The sequence below is a fragment of the Carassius gibelio genome, chromosome B7 (genome assembly GCF_023724105.1).
Source record: "Carassius gibelio isolate Cgi1373 ecotype wild population from Czech Republic chromosome B7, carGib1.2-hapl.c, whole genome shotgun sequence".
Taxonomy (NCBI): Eukaryota; Metazoa; Chordata; class Actinopteri; order Cypriniformes; family Cyprinidae; genus Carassius; species Carassius gibelio.
This window is the reverse complement of record NC_068402.1, coordinates 13,726,326-13,745,357: the sequence shown is the minus strand read 5'-3', so window position 1 is coordinate 13,745,357 and position 19,032 is coordinate 13,726,326. Positions and strand designations below refer to the sequence as shown.

General features: G+C 36.4%; 1 protein-coding gene across 5 annotated transcripts in view; it reads left to right on the top strand.

The window, feature by feature from the left end:
- Positions 1-19,032, top strand: part of LOC127961308 (intermembrane lipid transfer protein VPS13C) — a 54,553-nt gene that overhangs the window by 12,176 nt on the left and 23,345 nt on the right. For 3 of the 5 annotated variants that reach the window (XM_052560368.1, XM_052560366.1, XM_052560369.1), the window contains 36 exons: positions 1,386-1,443; positions 2,073-2,200; positions 2,289-2,395; positions 2,486-2,657; positions 3,486-3,548; positions 3,639-3,774; positions 3,868-3,962; positions 4,144-4,286; positions 5,100-5,292; positions 5,823-5,937; positions 6,047-6,183; positions 6,260-6,392; positions 6,467-6,584; positions 6,650-6,785; positions 7,892-7,973; positions 8,110-8,210; positions 8,428-8,581; positions 8,695-8,774; positions 8,889-8,948; positions 9,255-9,405; positions 9,716-9,832; positions 9,936-10,039; positions 10,120-10,287; positions 10,565-10,600; positions 12,516-12,820; positions 13,074-13,221; positions 13,336-13,444; positions 13,529-13,653; positions 13,761-13,917; positions 14,033-14,112; positions 14,482-14,541; positions 14,651-14,804; positions 14,907-15,026; positions 15,356-15,459; positions 18,327-18,494; positions 18,570-18,874. In XM_052560368.1, coding sequence (XP_052416328.1) covers positions 1,386-1,443; positions 2,073-2,200; positions 2,289-2,395; positions 2,486-2,657; positions 3,486-3,548; positions 3,639-3,774; positions 3,868-3,962; positions 4,144-4,286; positions 5,100-5,292; positions 5,823-5,937; positions 6,047-6,183; positions 6,260-6,392; positions 6,467-6,584; positions 6,650-6,785; positions 7,892-7,973; positions 8,110-8,210; positions 8,428-8,581; positions 8,695-8,774; positions 8,889-8,948; positions 9,255-9,405; positions 9,716-9,832; positions 9,936-10,039; positions 10,120-10,287; positions 10,565-10,600; positions 12,516-12,820; positions 13,074-13,221; positions 13,336-13,444; positions 13,529-13,653; positions 13,761-13,917; positions 14,033-14,112; positions 14,482-14,541; positions 14,651-14,804; positions 14,907-15,026; positions 15,356-15,459; positions 18,327-18,494; positions 18,570-18,874 — 4,622 coding nt within the window. The remainder of the gene's footprint in view (positions 1-1,385; positions 1,444-2,072; positions 2,201-2,288; positions 2,396-2,485; positions 2,658-3,485; positions 3,549-3,638; positions 3,775-3,867; positions 3,963-4,143; positions 4,287-5,099; positions 5,293-5,822; positions 5,938-6,046; positions 6,184-6,259; positions 6,393-6,466; positions 6,585-6,649; positions 6,786-7,891; positions 7,974-8,109; positions 8,211-8,427; positions 8,582-8,694; positions 8,775-8,888; positions 8,949-9,254; positions 9,406-9,715; positions 9,833-9,935; positions 10,040-10,119; positions 10,288-10,564; positions 10,601-12,515; positions 12,821-13,073; positions 13,222-13,335; positions 13,445-13,528; positions 13,654-13,760; positions 13,918-14,032; positions 14,113-14,481; positions 14,542-14,650; positions 14,805-14,906; positions 15,027-15,355; positions 15,460-18,326; positions 18,495-18,569; positions 18,875-19,032) is intronic. The other 2 variants (XM_052560370.1, XM_052560367.1) reach the window with 1 other exon arrangement.

The window sequence follows — 19,032 nt, the reverse complement described above, 5'->3', positions numbered from 1 at the left end:
TGACAGAAAAAAAGTTTTCATTCAAATATTTTCAGTTGTGTTTTGAATATGAATGACAATTTTTTTGTAATGGAGCAACATGAGGGTGAGAAATTCATAACAGATGTATAATTTTTGGATGAACTCATTTTGGATGAAAACACAAGAAGAAAGTGTAAATTGAATTTTTTTTTTATCCTGTTATGCTCTGAAGATGCAAGGAAACAACTCATCTGCTTCTGTTTGTGTGTGAACATACAGACAAAGTGTGGGAAGATCTGAAGGTGCTTACCGACAAGCAGTACAAAATGTTTTTAGTCAGTGAAGATGTATGATAATACATAATAAAAGTTGAAAATAATTGTTGATAAGTGTCAGGATTCGTCCAATAAATGCAGGAAGCATGATTTGCAAAAGTTCAATTCTTTATAGATTTAAAAAATTTTAAAACGTACACTTGGCCATACATAGAGAAAATAAAGAAAACTGCACAAATAAACGAAAGGAAAATTGGAGCTCCAGGGCTCAGATGTTAACAGTTGTGATCCCTTTCCCAAAAAACTCCCTTAATGAACAAAACCCTGCCATTATATTACCGGGACCGTACCATTTGATAGATAACAAAAGTTCACGTGTATTTAATATTTTATAGCTTGATTTCTATTCATTTATGTTTGTAAACAGCTATACTAAAAATCTTTGATCTTGTTGATGTAAAATCGGCTGCTGCTGAAAGCTGTATCATTAAACTGTCAGTCTGAGGACTCTGGGTACACTTTTGACTTATCTCTCATCGAGGCTTGTGAAAACCAAGTACAGCAGCAATGGTTGAGCTTGCTTAGCGTCTAGCACTTTTTTTTATCTTTTAATCTCTCACTATATACGTTAATCTTTCTTCGACTTTGAAAGAAGCAAAAGAAAATTGCTCTCAGTGGTTTTTGCACTCAGCTCAACATGGACTGCCTCATCAAGATAACAGACATAACCAACAATGTTCTGTACATGCTATTGATCTACTACTGTATATCTGTCCAGGCCTGAATGTGCTGCCCAAATAATATTAAAACCCCTACTCTATTAATTATCATCAAAACTGTGATCGGTCCATCTTTTACTGTATATCTTAACGAGTCAGTAATTAAATAGGTTTATTTCTGGTTGAGCAATATGTAGAAATATCTTAAAATGAGCTCGAAATGGGTTTCATTACCTTGCAGATTGTATCTAGTTTGATATAATACACTTTTGTAAGAGGCTTAAGTACATACTGAATTAATATTGAAAATAAAGGAAATTAAAATTAAAAAGAAAAAACTCTCAGACTATTTCAGTCTCACTGTGTATGTACATTTTAAATGTATGTACATTTTAAAATATATCTCAAAATAATTTTTTGGTTTTTGCAGGACAAGCTGAAAGTGGGAGTAAGCACAAAAAATGAGGAGCTGCAAGGCTATCAGTACAGTATGTATTTTTTGTATAATTACTTATTCTGTATTTTCTTATCCACAGAAAGATGATGGCTACAGTATCTTTATTATTATCTGGCCTGGAGCTGTTTAGTATAGCTTTGTTAGTATGTTTTGGTGTCGTGCTTAACTGAATAGAAAGAATAGACACAATGACAAAAAAGAACAACATGGATGTTGAAAGCCTTAGGAGAAATACATATTAAATTATAAATAGAAAAAACAGTAATAATGATGTATCATCCTTTGCTGTTGCAAACCCTATTGTTTCATACTTTAGTTGGGTGTGTGTGTTTTACCTGGCACAGCTTCAATTTCAAGTGCTATTTAAACATGCTATGTGATCTCAATCGGTACACATGACACACCTCCTTATAGCACACAAACTCCAGTAATCACAGTGTGTACTATTTCTACAACAGCCTTATATTTACATGTACTAGTTAAACCACAAATGTCAGTAAGAGTGCCAGTACAGCTACATTTAATATGCATATGATATAACAAGCTTTTGTCAGTGAGATATAATGAAATTATTTTGGTGGTTAAAGGATTTATGAAAAACTTAGGGTTATCGTTCTAAATAATTGCATCCATCATGATGAACTGATTTGTTTCTTACAGTTTTCAAACCCATATTTGCTTCTGCAAGGATGTGCATCAACCCTAATGCTGAAGTTGAGCTAAAATCACCCAAAGCAAACCTGCACCTTGAGGTTCAGAACATTGCAATTGAGATGACCAAGCCACAGGTATAACATTATGGCCACCATCATGTGTCTTAAGCACAAACTACCATTCAAAAGTTTGGGATTAGTAATTTATTTTGGGTGTTTCTAGTACCTGTCTATGGTGGATCTGTTGGAATCTATAGACTGCATGGTGAAGAATGCCCCCTATAGAAAGTTTAGGCCTGATGTTCCAGTCCACAGAAATGCCAGGCAATGGTAAGTGCATTATGTGTTCATATGATAATGTTTCATATGGCTGATTGATTGGAGCATGGTGTTTCTAACAATTCCCCTTTGATCGGTCAGGTGGAAATACAGCATCAACAGTATACTGGAAGTGCATATCAGACACTTTAACCAGATGTGGAACTGGAACAACATCAAGAAGCACAGAAACACACTTAAGGCTTACAAAGCTGCATACAAAATCAAACTCACACAGGGAAAAGTCCGAGAAGACACGGAGAAACAAATCCAGGTATGAGCTATAGATTAATAGTTTATCCAGATAACGTCAATGCATTTAAATACATTGGGCTATCAGGTTTTGCACAACTTTGCTAAACAAAGAAACAAAATGCTAAGAAAGTCTGAGTTCCAGTTCATTCAATTTGTTAAAGGGATAGGTTACCCAAAAATGACAATTCCTCTCATAAATCACTTGTTTCAAACCCATTAGTTTTAAGACCTTCATTCATCTTCAAAATACAAATGAAGATATTTTTGATGAAATCTGAGAGCTTTTTGACCCTCCATAGACAGCATCGCAACTGACACATCCAGTTCTCAAAAATGTAGTAAGGACATAAGGATGAGTAGTTTGACAGAATATTAATTTTTGGGGTGAACTATCCCTTTACATTTTTATGATGAAATAATTTATAATGATTTTTAAAAAATGTATTAAAGGTGCAATAGGTGATTTTTTTTTTCTTTTTTTTTTCTCAAGTCTCTTCACATCCCGATAGCAATCATTAAGTTAATTGATCTAAATGTATTTATATATTCTGTGGAAGGCGTAGGACCAAGAAATGTTCGTCCAATCAAAACGCTAATTCCAAGCATTGTGATTGATTTTCCTACCTGCCTGTCAACATGTTTATTTGCATACCTCTGTACACCTGGTTCGCGCAGACAGGATACGTCATCAATGCCATTATGTTGCTATCAGGCTAAAGTTAGCATTTTCCAAGATCTCCTACTGCACCTTTAACATATACTATTTTGAAATTAAATTAGTTTTATTATTTAATCATTCTTAAATATGTTTTACTATTTTACATTTATTAATTGTGTTTTCTTTCAGGAGCTGGAGAAAGTTCTGGATGTGTTCAACATTTTATTGGCCAGACAGCAGATTCAGATGGAGGTTTGACAACATGTGTCAAAACAGAAACCATACTGTACTTGTGTTATGTTTTTCATCTGGTCTAAGTAAGCGGACTTTGTTTCTTCACAGGTTGTTCGGTCGGGACAGAAGCTGGTTGCTAAAAAGACTGCCACTCAGAAACAAAGTGGAGGAGGCTTCTTCGGCGGCTTTTTTGGCAAGAAAGAAGGGAAGAAGAAAGAGGAAGAGGAAGATAAAGGGCCTGAGAGTGAGTGTTAATCGCTAAAATAATTGCTAAACTATAAGTAAATGCACATTTTAAATGTACATCCATATTTATGTTCACGTACTCTTTGTACAGATATTGATTCCATCATGACTCCTGAAGAGAAAACAAAACTCTACACAGCCATTGGCTACAGCGGTAGCTCTCATAACCTTGCCTTACCAAAACACGTGAGTGGAAAATACTCTGTACTACCTTGTATCGTTAGAGTCACATTACTGTTGTTCTGTGAAATTAATGTGACTACACCTTAACAAAACATGTTTCACATTAACAAAAAAAAAAAACTGCATATCCTGTTTATCCTGGACATATACTCAAATGTTTCTGTATATTTGTTTTTATGTGCAGTATGTAGCTGTGATTGTCAATTTTAAACTGTTGAGCACCTCAGTAACCATCAGAGAGGAACCTGGTGTTCCAGAGATCCTCAAAGTGCAAATGATTGACCTCAGTACGTCCATCTCACAGAGACCAGGAGCACAGGCCATCAGGTATGTTCAGAATTACATATACAGATATACAGGGAAACCCTTAGAATTGGCCAACAAATATATATATATATATATATATATATATATATATATATATATATATATATATATATATATATATATATATATATATATAAATATAAATAATATTAGTGCTGGGCAACGATTACTTTCCGCAATTAATTGCAGCAATCTTAACCGTCTTGGAGCACATTTGACCCCCAAAGCCTAGTTCGTTTGAATAGTGTGATCGTTCCATTGAGCAGTCCCAGGCTTTTTTTGAAGAGTTCAGTTATAGATCAGTGCATGTGAGCACTAACCGCACCGGAGTGCAGATCTTCTGATGGGTGCTGCATGATTGCGTGAATATTTCTGAGCAGCAAAGCAATAGATCTGTAAAGCAATAGCCTATATTGTGAGAGGGACATGTGTTACCGCGACCCATACGACTCAAAATAATAAACCACAAAGATAACAAAATGATTCGCTCCACTGTGTTGAGTGAGAGCACTTCTCTGCTGTCTTCACATGCTAACGGAAACTTCCTATTTCCAACTTATAAAGTTATGATTAGCTTGTTTTTTTCTGTTAAAAATAACAGTGGACAGTGGTTTGTGAATGTTGATGCTTAGCCTAAATAATTTGATCGAGAGCATCCCCTCCTGTGACCCATGTTTTATCTATATGTGTATTCAGAGCTAGTGAGCAGCGGACTTTCATAATAATAAAAAGCTGCATATATCATATATATATATATATATAGCCATATGTAAAGTATATGCTTCAGTTGTGGGAAATGTGTGTGTTGTGTAGAGTGGAGGCTAAGCTGGAGCACTGGTACGTGACTGGTCTACAGCAGCAGGGGGAAGTGCCATCTCTCATAGCATCAGTCGGAGACTCTGACTCCTCTCTGCTCAGCGTGCTCTTTGAGCTCAATCCAGAGGATAGCACCGCTGACCAGCTCCTCAGAGTCCACTCACAGCCTGTAGAGATCATCTATGATGCTGTAAGAGACACACAAACACACTGTAGTTATGCCTTGATTTCAGAGAGAGCCATTGGAGTTTTTGATTAAGTGCAGTTTTTTTACATTCATCATTTTATTTTATTTATTTATTTATATTGCAATCAAATTGCATCTTCTGAAGACAACTTCAAACTGACAATTCATATAATAATATAATTATATCATTATATAAACAAAATATAATATAATAATCTATCTCCCTATTGTGTGTATTTATTACTAATATATATATACACACACACACACACACACACATATAAAGTACTTAATTTAATGTAGTAAAATAATATTTATATATAATATTTATTTATAAAGAACTAAATTATTGAATAATTACTCTAAATATAATCCATTTATTCTTATAATTATTAATTAATATTTTGTTCTTAATACATTAGTTTTTTATATCAATATTCAGAATTGTATATACATTTTTAATATATAAATATTTATACATTTAGATTAAAAATTATTTACAAATATTTACTGTTCATTTGTCTGTTCTGTAGCTGACTGTCATCAGCATCACAGAATTCTTTAAGACAGAAAAGGGAGTTGATCTGGAGGTCATCACCTCAGCGACACTCAGCAAACTTGAGGAGATCAAAGAGAAGACAGCCAGTGGTAACCCTCTCCTCATTTCCCATCATCCCCACAGATATGTTGGCACATTGAGAAAGAGTATGCGAGTAGTCATCTTAAATACTTCCCCATTGTCTTTATCTGAACCCAGGCTTGTCTCACATTATTGAGACACGTAAGGTGCTGGACCTGAGGATCGATCTAAAACCCTCCTACCTGCTGCTTCCCAAGTCTGGATTCTATGACAGCAAATCAGACCTCATGATCGTTGATTTTGGTTACCTTCAGGTGAGGGAGGAAAGTAAAATGTAAAAGTAAAATGTGTCAATAATGTCTGACTGTAAATATATGCATGTGCATGTAGTTGAACAGTGTAGACCAGGCCAGCCATCAGCAGGTATCTGCCAGTTTCTCATCGCTAGAGGAAATCATGGATAGAGCCTATGAAAGATATTCCTTGGAGCTCCGCAGTGTCCAGATACTCTACAGCAAATCAGGTACACACCATGCAACACAGGGAAAAGACTAAACTGTCTGCACAACCGATTTTTAACGGCGTCTCTTTTTGAAGGAGAGAAATGGAAACATGCTCGTGTTAAAGGTTTCACCCATCAGCACATCCTGCAGCCGATGGACATCACACTTCAACTTGCTAAATGTATGGTGGACAAAGATTCCCGTATGCCCAGGTTAGCGCTCGCTCTCTGCCATGTCTGTAATCCTCATACATGCACTAAGGTCTGTTCATTCCCAGGTTCAAAGTATCAGGGGAGCTGCCCTTACTTCATGTGAAGATTTCTGATCAGAAGATCCAGGGTGTTCTGGAGCTGGTGGACAGTGTTCCTCTCCCTCAGACTACCTCGAGCCCCCCTAGCACCCCCAAAGAAAAGGTCAGAAAACACAAAGAAACACAATCTCTCTGTATTGGCTGTTGTGTTGCTTCCTCTCACACTTAATAAGTCATGACTCATGAATGGTAGTTTCCTGGTAGGACGCCACAGGTATTTGATACTATTGTCATGGCTGTTTTTTGAAAGCTATGAATATTTCAAGCCTGTAAAACTAATCGCAATGTACTTATCGCTTTGTGCTAAGTCTGAGGTGCTGCTTGCTTTTATATTTCGTTCCTGAAGTTGCTCTGTTAGCGTGACAGTGCAGCTTCAGTCTCCACAGATAACACCACTTCGGAAAGACATTATCAACAATCAGCATCACTGTCGCTCTACCCAACGAGCCCTGTGCTGTCTTATAAGTGAACTTACTGCCTCAACAAGCAAGAAAAAGCCCTTCCTAGTTTACTTTGCCAACCAAATGTTAAAGGATAAATACATATCTACCATTCAGAAGTTTGTGATCAGTAAGATTTTGTTTTTAAAATTACTTTTGAGTACTTACTGAAAACATTTATTCAGCAAGGCTGCAATACATTAATAAAACGACTGTAACGACATGTATAATGTTACAAAAAATATCTATTTGAAATAAAAGCTGTTCTTTTGAACTTTCTCTTCATCAAAGAATCCTCAAAAATGTATATATCACAGCTCCCACAGAAATATGATCATTGATGAATGATAATAAGAAATGTTTCTTGACACTGCATCAGAATGAATATTAGATTAACTGGAATAATGGCTGGAATAAATTATGAATACATTAATTAAATTATAATATTTTCAAATCTTTACTGTTTACACTGTATCCATAGTGAAAACAACATCTTTCAAAAACATAAAAAAATCGAACCCCAATCTTTTGAACGGTAATGTAAATTTGTTGGAAAACTATGAGAAAGAAAATAGTTAAAAGTAAAGTTTTTTTTTTTTTCTTAAAAATACTTTCCTACAAAAATGTTACCCAATTGACTAAAATGCAAAAAAAAATAAAAAAATAAAAAAACTCTTTCTGCATATGTACTGGAAGTAAACGGAGTGCAAAAATGACATACCATATAATTTCCTGTTGTTTGTATAATAACGGTGGTATTCTTCTGAAGGTTTTGGGGATGTCGCGGTCTGATGCCAGGCCAAAGGTTTTGGGTTTAGACCCCACAGTTCTCCCCTATACAGTGGAATCAGGTCAGAGTTCAACTAGATGCTCACCCTTAATTTCAGACAAAAATAAATAAAAAATACCACACTTTTGTTTTTAATTGACACTATTCATATACGTATACAGATTATCTCACAGTTTATGTTGTACATGTGTGTTCAGACTCTGAAGAAGACACCAGTGATAAGGCTGCCGATGAAGACTCTCTCAGATCATCCTCAGAGGAACTGACCGAAGTGCAGTTTCAGTTTGAAGTCAAAGCAGTACGTTCTTCTTCATTGCATAGCTCACACCATGCCACAACCATTCGTCATCAGTGGGCGCAAGAGCCCCACATTTCATTAAAGAATCACTCGGCATTCCATCAGTTGATGACAATTATTTTGTGTATGATTCCTGTTCGTGTTTGTGTGGACCATTGTGTGTTTTAGTGTGAAGTGATGTATATGTGTCTATATACATGTATGTGTGTGTGTGTAGGTGTTGTTGGAGCTTACGAGGCAGGCCGCTCAGGAGGATGTCGTATTAGCTTTCAATGTGTCTCAACTGGGTGCAGAGGGTAAGATAAGGACCTTTGATCTCACCGTCACATCTTACCTGCGCAAGATCAGCCTGGACTACTGCGAGATAAAAGGTACATGTGCACACACACACACACACACAAAGTGTGATCAAGCTTTTGTTGTTTGAAGTACTTCATGTTGTTTCAGGGATGCCGTTGCTCTCATTCTTGTGTATGTGTTTCAGATGCGCAAAATCAGCCACTTCATCTAACTACCTCTTCAGACAAGCATGGCTCTGATCTGTTGAAAGTGGAGTACATCAAAGTAAACATGAGCATTTTGCTTATTAAACACTCTATAAAGGACTCTCTTAAATGAGTTGTTTTAGCTGAATGGTTTAATTTGTGCTGTTCTGCGTGGCTTTTTTCTGTCCTTCAGGCTGATGTTAATGGACCCAACTTCCACACCATATTTAATAATACAGAACAAGCACTGAAGGTACGTTTAAGTTTACAGTTCCAAAAAAGTTATGGCTGTAGTCCTAGAATTGATTTGTTTACTTAATCATTCAATATATTTATCCGATATATTTATTCATTAAATTATTTAACTATTTTTGCATTTAAAAATGTAAAAAAAAATGTATTTTGGTTAAAAATGTATTTTTGTAAACTTATTTTAGTGTATATATATATATATATATATATATATATATATATATATATATATATATATATATATATATATATATATATAGTTTTATCAGAAATCAAAATTAAGTAATTGATTTACTTCTATTCACAGGTGGAATTTTCCTCACTGGACTTCCTGCTTCACACTAAAGCTTTGTTGTCTACCATCAACTACGTGAATTCAGCAATACCACAAGACCTCACAGCTTTGAAAGACAGAGAAACCAAGAGACGAGCTGAGAGAGCAGCAGCAGGGAAGACAGGTGTGAATAACATATACGCCTTCTGTGTTGAAAATCTGTGAAAACAAATGTATTTCATTTGATGTCAAATTATTGGGTAGACCCTGAATATTGCTCATGCATCCATGTTGTCTTTGTCTCTGCTTTGTAGGTTTTTTCTTGGGTAGCTAATGTTTCTTGATCTTTGCACTGGTCTTGACATGCCTTATACTAACAGGGGTCTGAAACAGAGTCTGTTTTGCTTGTGTTAATGCATGTTGCAGACAATACTGTTTTTAGATTGTCACATTGTGTGTTGTTTGTGTTTTAAATGGACTCTATGTTTTGTTAGTGTCTAAGGGTTCGAAGGACTCTGGTGTTGTGCACTTTAAGCTGTCTGCCGTACTCGGCTCTTTCAGAGTGGCTGTTTGCGATGACAGAAGCAACATTGCCGACATCCGTGTTCAAGGTAGAAAAAAAACGAAAGTGTCTGTCCTTAAAAGTCCGCATATCTTAAAGTGATATATAAATTTTCTGCAAGTCAACCAAACATGTTGATGGTGTTGAAACAGGCATTGACGCATCTGTGGTAGTCCAGGCCAAAGAAACAGACGTTTTTGCACGTCTGCGTGACATTGTGGTTCTTGATGTGGACCCTAAGACTGTCCATAAGAAGGTGAGATATCAGTCATATTATTTCTGGCTTGTTTGCAAGCAGGTTTCTGTGCTCCAGTTCTGTTTTTGTGAATACTACAGGCAGTGTCAATCGTTGGAGAAGAGGTGTTCAGCTTTAAGATGACATTGTATCCTGGGGCCACTGAAGGTGAAGCATACACTGACACCTCCAAAGTGGATGGGAAAGTTGTCCTGAGACTTGGCTGTATCCAGATCGTCTACCTGCATAAGTTCCTTACGTCTTTATTGGTGAGAATTCATGTAAATCCACTTACCTTTCATATTGTATTGTTACTCATATTTTGTCTGTGTTACTTAGTTATTGAAAATGTATACCAGTTGGTAAAACCCAATGACTGGTAATTGCAAAACAAACAGGGACAGCATTTTAAAAAAAACTGTATTTCTCAGTGTCTGTTTTTTTGTTTGTATTTTGTCTGGATATTTAAGTCTCTCCCTTTCTTTTTGCTCTGGCATCTTCCCCCCCCCCTCATAGTTTTCGTTAATTGTGTCTTCCTCTTTTCAGGACTCTTTTAGCTATCAATACCCCTCTGCTGATGAGGTACAGGTTTGGGCATGCAGCATTAAAGTTTTTTGCTTTGCAGCTTATTTTCAAATGCACCTCTGCACACACTGAAATATGTCCTCTCCCCATTAAACTACTGCATTTGTTGTGCACACAGTTAAACCTTTTCAAATAAGATGGAAACATTAATTCAGGTTAACACCATTCACAGCAATGTTTATGACTGCTTTTGTTTTATTTCTAGTGCAGTGGCTCTTAACAAGGGATCTTAACAAGGGACCTCTAGGGCCTCAACAAACCTCCAGTATTTATTCTCATATTTAAAAAGAAATTAATTAAAAAACTGTAAAGATGCAATAATAAAAGAAAAAATATATATATGTAGACCCATTATGTAATGTTTAACACGCGACTGACTTGCAGTTAATGTGGCGGCGGTACATGTGGCAGTGTTACCCATTCTGGTTGTCCACCTACTGTAAGATATTGTTGAACAATGGGGTAGGGGTGGCTTAAGGGGTTGAGAACCATTGGTCCAGTGGAAGGTTATAGGAAACCTTCAAGAACAATCCATTAGATTCAAGCTAAACAGAAGCAGTCTTAAAGTTTACGATCACTAATATTGTCAGTAGTATTTCAACATTGCTTACATTACATATGCACCACTGATATATAATAACATCTTTTAAAATGGGTATGCTTTTTTAGTTATGCTTTTCCTATAAAATTAGGTAATTTGAATTACCATAAGAAAGACTTTCAAAAGATCACGGCAATACCTGATATTTTTCTACTACAGCATTGTAATTTAGAATTTCTGCACTGCTATAGTGGGATCAAACAGAATTATGTATCACCTAAATGTTTGATCTTGTCTTTAATGGATCATGCCATCTTTTATTTTTCAGAAATAGTTCCGAAATCTTGAGTCAGTTTTGCTAAACTACGTAATTGTGGTTTTGTTTGCAGAAAGAACATAATGCAGCTTTAAAGGGTTACTCAACCCCAAAATTAAAAGTGCGGCTGACACAGAAAAGCATACTTTGCTTGCGTTCAGCGTATATTCTCCAAAATTGCTCTAAATTGTTGAAAAATGTTGTTATTTTCATTTTCTTTGTGTACAAAAAGTATTCTCGTCACCACATAAAATTTAGATTGACCTACTGATGGCAGATTAACTATTCTGACAATGCCTTTCATACTTTTCTGGACCTTGACAGTGTAATTTACTTGGCAGTCAATGGGACAGTTGTCCCAAAATATCTTAAATTACCTTCCGAAGAAAAACTAAGCTTTTATGAGTTTGGAATGACATGGGGGGTCAGTGATTAATGAAAACATTTTCGTTTTGGGGTGGAGTATCCATTTAATGCTGGTTTCTCTTAATAGGATATCTTGAGAATATTAGTATGATTTTTCTTTTTTTTAATCTGTGAGATATTACTGTTAGATATTGTTAAAGAAGTGGACTTTAGGTAATGCAGCCCATAGCATTATTTATGAATGCAATGAGGCACAGAATTTTTAAATGACTTGATTGCGAATATGTGGATTTGCATGTGCGCTCGTGACTCATACTACATATTGAAGTAGAAATCACAGAAATGTAAGATGGAATTTCGCACGATATGGATGCCTTGATTTTTATTGGCTCTAACTTTCATACTCTACATGCTTAATCGAAACAGCTCACCAGCCATACCTAGACAATGTAATCATCAGCTTTCCTACTTTCTCTCATAAAGAAAGTGCTGCTATTTTCACCACTACTGAATTTGCAACTTTTCGTTGTAAATTTGTCATTCAGGCGTTTTAAAACACAAGAACATACCTGCATGAAATTTCAACACTGTGGATCCCAGACTGTAACATTAAGACCTTCCCTCACTTCTACTAAACTGCAATGTCAAGTCTCACAAAACTGCAACTAACTGTTGGTTGTCTTCCATAGATGTTTGTGGATAACTTCCAGACAGCTAAAGAGGCTCTCAGTGCTGCCACGGCTCAGGCCGCAGAGAGAGCAGCTTCCAGTGTGAGGGATTTTGCTCAAAAGAGCTTCAGACTAGCCATGGACATCAGACTGAAGGCCCCCCTTATCATAATCCCTCAGTCTTCCACATCCCATAATGCATTTATGGTTGACCTGGGTCTCATTACTGTGGGAAACAGCTTCTCACTGCTGGCAGCTGAGGGCTTTCCATTGCCTGCAGTTTTGGAGACCATGGACGTAAAACTCACACAACTGAAACTTTCTAGGTAGTAAAGAAAGCTGAAGAACTTTCCCAGAACTCTCTAAATTGATTCACGTTAATTTATATAATTAAATTTATTTCCTAGGCAACATATATAATTTTCATTAAAGTTTTTCAATTCAATATTTATGTTTTATTTCAGCTTTATTTCAATTAACAAAAATGTTTAATAGTAGTCTCGACTTGTTTGGTGCTATAGAATGATTCAGAGGTGGCTCTTCTTTTTCGGATTTATTATTTTGACCTTCTTTCTACAGGATTGATCTGAAGCACAGTGCTGCTCGTTTAGATGTTGAGATTCTGGAGCCAATAAATCTACAGCTTTTAGTCAAGCGCAATTTGGCTGCCACTTGGTACAACAAAATTCCTGGAATGGAGGTCAATGGAGTACTTATGTCAATGAACGTGAGTTTCTCATGACGTTTAAATGTGGAAGTATTGAATCGAAAATCTAAAATGGGACCCAATCAGAGTTTTCAGGAGAGAAAACTAAAGATTGCTATTTTCTGGCTCCTGTAGATGGCTCTTGGTCAGGAGGATGTTGGGGTCCTCATGAGCATCTTAGCGGAGAACATTGGCGAGGGAAGCAGGGCTGCTGCAGTCGAGGGAATGAAAGCTTCTGCTAAAAGTATGAAAAGGTTTAACCTGTCAGTAATATTGTCCATTAAAGTTTGTCTTTAAGGGCTTCATTTTACCCTCTTTTCCTCCACAGATGAAGCTGTAGATGAAGGATTGGTTGAAACATTACCTGCGGGGACAGGGAGTCAACCAGCATTGACCAATGGTGCTTTCAGTGAAAATGTTGTCAATGTGCTGCTCAATTTCGAAATCAAGGAGGTGATTAAGCTCTCTTAAATTCTTATTTTCAGTTACAGTCATACAGTAACTCCAGATTTGGTGTGGATCTGGAGTGAACTGAGAATCCTGTGTCTTTCTCATTGTAGGTTATGCTAAGGTTGAAAAAGTCCAAAAATGGGGAAGAGTGTCCCTTTTTGGTTCTCCATATAGCTCATCTAGGAATTGACACCAAAGTTCGAAAATATGACATGGAGGCCACGACATACATCAAAAACATCTCTATGAAGTGCCTAGAGTTCCTTGGTTTGTAGCACTTAGTTTTGAAACCTAGAGTACAAAGTAGGATTTTTTCGTTTTAAAAAAAAGAAAGAAAAAAAATCATTTATTGACCTTTTTATTTATTTCTTTTCCTTTATAGATTCAAATGAAGAACCGCTCTGTATAATCAGTTCCTCTGCAGAGTCAGGAGCAGATCTTCTTAAAGTCAAGTATTTTAAGGTAACTACTTCTTTTTGAATTGAATTAATATGTAATTTGGCTTATAAATGAGAACTATTTATAAAACTTCCTACTCAAAAAAATTGTTAAACACCTCTTACATTAAGTTTTAAGTAACACCCTTTTGATCCATTCTAAAGTTGTCTAATGGCAGGACATGTCATGTGTGGACAGGCTTCAGCTCTTACATTTAAAAAATTTATTTAGGTCAGTACATGAATTCATATTGTGATCAAAGCATCAGGACAATTTGATCCAGCCTTTAGCCATCGCACTCTTTAGTGTTTGTGGATTGGCTCTTCTTTTAATTCCTGAGGGCCATTTCTCATGAGTGCAGATCCCAAATTTGTTTGATTCCTGTCTTTGCAGGCTGATCGTAATGGGCCCAACTTTGCAAGCCTTTACCAGAATACTGAGCAGAAGATCAATGTAAGCATCTGTAAACAAGGTTAAATAAAATCCTGTTTTGGAAATTGAGGCGCTAATCTCAAAAGAAGTTCATATTGAAGGGGTTTAACATGCCTGTGTGTGTCTTTAGGTGGAGTTCTCCTCTCTAGACTTGATGTTGCACACTGAGGCTCTCCTCTCTACCATGGACTTCCTGTCTACTGCCCTGTCCAACAGCAGTCTGCCCTCACCTGAGAGAGAGAGCAAAAAGAGTGAAGATATGAAAACTACCTCAGCTAAATCCAGTAAAAACCCACACACACATACATTTAATCGCTGAACTGATTGACATGGACTTTTTGGCCATGATTTAGGAATGAATTAATGAAGGAGTGTTTCTGTCCCAGCTGCACTGAGCTCTCCCTCTGACAGTGACGTCATTGACCTGATGGTGAACATGCAGCTTGGTGCGTTTAATGTGTTGGTTTGTGACCAAAAGAGTAACATGGCAGACATCAAAATTCAGGGTGAGACTGCATTCTTATTTTGAAAATGTACTCGTGTATTATTATAATATAAAAGTTACTGCATCACAGCTACTGTTTTAAAATAAAAAAAATCATGCAGGATCTTTTTTAAGATGTAAATATACTTTATCATTGTGTATTTATATTTTAGTTTGATGAAATAATTATATTTATTAAAGCATTTAGAATTATATCAATAATTATGACATAGTTGTGATAAAGCAATGTTTTAATTTTATGGTGTGTTGGTCTGCTTACACAATATATGTTTCTTGATTACTCCGAGGCTGGTTTTGTTGGTAAGCTGATTTTATAAATCTTCTCCTTAGGTTTGGACGGTTTTCTAAAGATGCAGGGAACTCGGACACACATGTACACACGTTTGCGTGACTTCATCGTCATGAATGTGGATCCTAAAACAATTCACAAGAAGGCAAGCTATCTATACCACTACGGCAGATTTTAAGCATTTACTATATTTTCTATTCTCTATCTAGTTTCTATCTACTTTGGCTTAGGGCTTATGGCCAAAAAAATTATCACGATACAATTTTTCAGATCAGTCGATATCGATAATTATCACAGTAAATTTAAAATCTTTATTTCTTTCAAGTGTAAAGGTAGACTTTTGCTCCTAAGTGATAATTGTAGAAAGCAGACTGTCTTTTTGTCAGAACATGACAAACATTTTTTTTCACAATTTTCCTTAACAAAACAAATTATCTTCGAAAATGTAATTTCTTAGTTTGTGCATGTTCTAATAAGTCATATTGTTGTGAAGCAGGTTTGAATTGCCTGAATTTGATGACGTGTATCTTCAGCTTGCAGTGTTTTCACTCAATATCCTGTTAATCTTGAGTACATATAGAGTAGTACTGCATCCTTCATAAATCCAAAAAGTCTTTAGTTTTATTATATTCATAAGAGAAAGATAGTCTGTACCGATTTTTCCCGAAAAAACACGAGCGCCTGGAGGCGTGACGTGCAGTGTTAATTTTGACACAAAATTTTAATTTAGTTTTAGTCTTAGTCTTTTGACTATAATTCTTTTTAGTTTTAGTCAAGTTTTAGTCATCTGATTTGTTTTAATTTTAGTCTTATTATAGTTGACTAAAATTGCTTGGTATTTTAGTCGACTAAAATAAGACTAAAATCAATAACAGATTTACTTGACAATTTTTTACAGCTGGTATAGGAAACAAACTTAACCAAAATATATAAAACACAAATTCAACTTTATTTCAACATAACTGTGTCTTTATTTTGATTCAAAAGCTTTTATGCAGCAACAAACACTGTCATGATAATGTAAACAATAACTAGCTGCCAATTGACCATCAATAAAAGAAAAATAAAGTTAGGTCCAGGACCTTAAAGCTTACAGCTGAGCTGAACAATAAGTGCATACATTTAAAGTAAATATTTAATAAGTTGGGTGGATAAAAAAAGTAACAAGATTTTATGAGGTATTCATTTGTCTAGCAATATTGTATGTTTTAAATACTACAATATTGCTAGATTAGTATGTATAATGATAGGATGTAAATATTCACGTTACACATGACTAATATAGAAATATTTGTGATATTGTCAACAAGCAGAACATTATAAAATATACTAAACATTAGTATTAATCAAATGTATGTATCATAATATTACGTATTAGTATTGTGCTCTCATCTAACTTGAAGAAGGGGCTATTTTACAGTACTTTTCAGTTCGTAATATTTAATGCTACAACATCTACGCACTGCAGTCTTCCAATTTTGCTTAGCTCAATAAACAAAAGAACATCGTTGTGAAATTACATTTGAGAAAATGTCCGGGTGGCTCGTCTGTAAATGTATTTTCAAATTGGTTGTGTTCTTGCCACGAATGAGCGCTCCGCGTGCTTTACACTTTGTTATGTTTTGTTCGTCGTCAAACGTGAAGTGAGCTGTGGACATTTTGTCGCTCTTTTAGACATCACCTCTTCGAATGCCGACTTCCCGCGAGCTCATTTAAAAACTGAAAACCTTCGCTTCACGTCTCAATAAGTCAGGCTCGGATTGGTTCTCTTCTCTCATGCAGTCTGTTCCGTTTTGCCGGTTCTTTTGTTCATTCCTCGCATCTCTCCCGTCTGCTGATTTGATTTTCGTCACAGTCTATTTTCGTCTCGTCCTTTATTTGTTGACGATAATGTCAGCCAATTTAGTCATAGTTTTAGTCTCCATCAGTGCCTTCTTTTTTAGTTTTCGTTTCGTTTTCGTCCGCAAAAATATATTTGTGATGAAAATAATGACGAAAATATTTAGTCAACGAAATTAACACTGGTGACATTACCGTGAGGGAAAACCCATCATCCAAAACAAACCATGGCTTACAGTCAGATTCAGCCGTTTATTTATGATCCAGAATCATATCCCGAGGCTAAAACTGAACGAAAGCAGCAGCAGCAACGACTCGCACCGAGCGGGGCTCGAACCCGGGTCTCCGATGGGAGGGGACGCACATCAAGGAGGCAGAGATATTTGAAGCAGTTTTACTCACCGCATGCGGTTCCAACACACAATCGTGACCCTTTTTCCTTGGGATTGCATCATCCTTAAGAAATAAACGAAACGCAAATCCGTCGTCAAACTGGGCCTTGCGAACAAGCATCTTCGAAATGCAGGGAACAAACAAAAACACTTGCAAAAACTCCTTTGATGCTCTGTAAAAATAAACTCCATCCACTGGTCCCTTGATGCTATTTTTTTTTTGGTAATCTGTGCAGGGTTGTCTTTCCCTGGCAACCAAAAACACACTTCTTTTGTGACTTTTCGCGACGCTCTCGCTCTGATCAGTGAAAGTCTGTGCTGCTCAGCCTCGCTATATGGGAGCGCGCGCTTTTTGCACCTTAGGCAATTCCGCTCCATCTAACGTCACACAGAGCCATACTCGAAAAAAACTTTCCAAAACTTGTGACAAACCGGAAGGAGTATTTTGGGAACAAAAATACTCCTTCAAACGTAAGACTTAATTTTTGAAACTTTGTCCATGTTTAGCATGGGAATCCAACTCTTTAACAGTGTAAAAAACTCAGTATGCATGAAATAGCATTTCACCCCCCCTTTAAACATCATATCGAACATTGATCAAACTTTTAATGTTTTATTGAGGAATAATATTGATTATTACCGATAATCGAAAATCATAATCATTGTTTTTCCTCCCAGCCCTACTTGGCTTTTTTATAAACAAAGTACAACAAAAGTGCATTGTAAAGTAAAGAGAACTGCAATATCTGTTGTTTATTTTGGGTTATTTTTGGTTGTGTAGGCCATCTCCATCGTAGGCGATGAGGTGTTCAGCTTCAGCATGAGTCTGACACCCAAAGCCACTGAGGGGGCTGGGTATACAGATACTTCAAATGTTGATGGCAAAGTGAAACTCAACGTGGGCTGTATTCAAGTGGTCTACCTTCACAAATTTGTCATGTCATTACTGGTGAGTTTAAATTGCACACATGGCTTCTCTGCTGATTCAAGCACACTAGCTTACTTTAGCCTTTTCTCTCCACAGAATTTCAGTAATAACTTCCAGACAGCTAAAGAGGCTCTCAGTGCCGCCACGGCTCAGGCCGCAGAGAAAGCAGCTTCCAGTGTGAGGGATTTCGCGCAGAAGAGCTTCAGACTTGCCATGGACGTCAGACTGAAGGCCCCCCTTATCATAATCCCTCAGTCCTCCACATCCCATAATGCTGTGGAGGCGGACCTGGGTCTCATTACTGTGGGAAACAGCTTCTCTCTGCTCCCAGTGGAAGGTCGTCCACTGCCTGCTGTCATAGATAATATGGATATACAGCTCACGCAGCTAAAACTGTCCAGGTAGCCCACTGCCACAAAGCTTATCTCGGATTTTCAGACTTGTATAATATCCAATATGTGTCCATTTAAAGATCTGATTATTGATTAATCCATAAATCTTCAAAGCCCACATTCTAGTTGACCATTATACAAGTCTATATGCGTTTCCTCCTTTAAAT